Raw genomic sequence first — 2,252 nt, 5'->3', positions numbered from 1 at the left:
CATTGAATATCCCTTTGAGCATGGTGAGTTATGAATTACTCTTTGGATTGTGTCACAAAAAAGATACAGCAGTCTTTCCTAACTCAGTTGCCGTAGAGGAAGGAAACTGCCCAGGGATTTCACCATGAGCTGAAGTGCAGCAAGACAATGATACAAAACACACAGTCAAGTCTAAATGAAAATGACTAAAAAGCATCAAATTTGAAGTTTTGGAATGGCCTAGTCAAAATCTAAACTTAATACCAATCAGCATTTAGTTTTTTCAGCATTTAGTATGGTGATATATGTTAGTCTTTATCCCTTCCTACAGTATGGTGTCCCATATTAAACAGCTCCCTGACATGTTTGATCAATATACAGTATGTCACTGTCTGTGACTGCGCAAAATGATCACACTCTTATTTTTGTCACAACCTGTGAACATTTTAAAATATTTTTCCTGAAGAGTTGATAGCATTTTGGAACAGTGGAGTACATTTTTGAACCTTTTGGTATTTGGTGCCACTTCAAATACAGAGTCTCAGCTGGAAAAATCATTATGGATATTGCAGTTATTATGTTACCAGATTTCTTCCAAAAAGGAGGTATTCAGTCAAGCAGTTTTATGGTATAAGCCTGTTGCAGTAAAGTATTACTGGGCTATAATAATAACAACTATCACCTCATAAATATAATATGTTCCTAGATATTCCACACAAAGACTAACCTACTAACACTTACAGTATAATCTGACATGAACGGCATTTTACCCCCAAAAAGACTACAAATCTCATTTGACGCTGAGCAAGGTCGTGTGTAACCTCAAAGCTAGTAATGACTTTATCCTTGTGAAGAACGGTGACCACTACCTGGCTGGTGACATAGAGTAACTTCACTGCCTTTGTTCTCGATTTCATCCTCCTGCCTCCTCCCCTCGCTGTAACCTCCTCCCTCTCCCCTTTCTCCATCACTTTCTGACTCCCTCTCTTTGGTATGTCTGCGCGTCGAGCCAATGAGTCGGCAGCGGGATTACTTCCGAGCTGAGAGCGGGGGGAACCCTACTCTAAAAGGGGACTAGGGAGTCTGTGGCTCGGGGACGGGGTTATTGGGAGAGTGAATTGGGTTGGTCGGAGTTTCATGCAGGACCGGGGTTCCTGGGCACCCCCCTCCTGGTACAGAAATGCCACCCTCGGCAAGGAAATCGATCAAGGAGCGCGAGCTGTTCTCCCTGACCTCATCCTTACCATGCGCCTCGTAAGTGAATTCATACGGACTTCTTCAGGGCTTTTGTTTTGTTTTACGTTCCTTTAGCGATAGTTCATTGGAAAGCTATTGGTCGCTGATGCTTTGCCCACAATGAATGCTTGTCCATAATAGGCGAAACAGCGAACTACTGATACATTCCGGTATTCATACTCTCGCAGCGAACCAAATCTAACAGTGGTGTGCCATATGATGAGATGTTTGTTTAGATTTGATTTAGAGTCCTTGTTGCTACAACCGATGCCAACGTGCTCATACTTTGGGAAAATAAGAGTCAGACGCAAATTCTTTCCTTCAATTAAATAGTTATATTGCTCCCATTCACACTGGCCACAAACTGTAGACTGGAGAGAAAATAATGCAACAGCACTGTTGACATTAACGCACATCGGCAGTTAAGAAAGCTTATTCTAATGGATTTTGTTAAACTTCTATTTTTGGGTTCAGAATTATTTTATTTCCATTCTAATAGAAGTAAGCTGACAAGTTTAAAAGAAATTTAGATTTAATCACAACGACAAATAATACCGAATAGATCCACAAAGCTCATTCATTATTTAACTTTACCATTTAGATGCCGTAGGTGTAAATTGGCGTGTTAGGGCCTTACTGAAATAATAAATAGCTAACTCAGTAAAACGGAGGGGAATCCTTGTGTTCTTAAAACATAATTTTAAAGCCTACACTGCACTGCGAGCACATTGAAAACACTCAACTTCAATACGAAACAATTTATGTTGAAAAGGTCATAAACGGGGGCGGCAGGTAGCCTAGTGCTTAGAGCGTTGGGCCAGTAACCGAAAGGTTGCTAGATCGAATAACAAATTCTTATTTACAATGACAGACTAGAAACAGTGGGTTAACTGCTTTGTTCAGGGGTAGAAGACATATTTTTACCTTCTCGGCTCAGTCTGTCATTGTAAATAAGAATGTGTTATTAACTGACTTACCTAGTTAAATAAAATAAATAAAAAACAGGTACAAATCTACATGTCAGGCAGTATCTGATG

General features: G+C 40.1%; 1 protein-coding gene across 1 annotated transcript in view; it reads left to right on the top strand.

The window, feature by feature from the left end:
• The first annotated feature begins 969 nt into the window (after positions 1–969).
• Positions 970–2,252, top strand: part of LOC109909691 (galactose-3-O-sulfotransferase 2-like) — a 16,460-nt gene continuing 15,177 nt past the window's right edge. The window contains exon 1 of the mRNA XM_020508695.2: positions 970–1,233. Within this exon, the coding sequence (XP_020364284.1) occupies positions 1,160–1,233 (74 nt within the window). The 5' untranslated portion in view covers positions 970–1,159. The remainder of the gene's footprint in view (positions 1,234–2,252) is intronic.

The sequence above is a fragment of the Oncorhynchus kisutch genome, linkage group LG18, assembly GCF_002021735.2.
Source record: "Oncorhynchus kisutch isolate 150728-3 linkage group LG18, Okis_V2, whole genome shotgun sequence".
Taxonomy (NCBI): Eukaryota; Metazoa; Chordata; class Actinopteri; order Salmoniformes; family Salmonidae; genus Oncorhynchus; species Oncorhynchus kisutch.
This window is presented reverse-complemented; position numbering and strand designations above follow the sequence as displayed.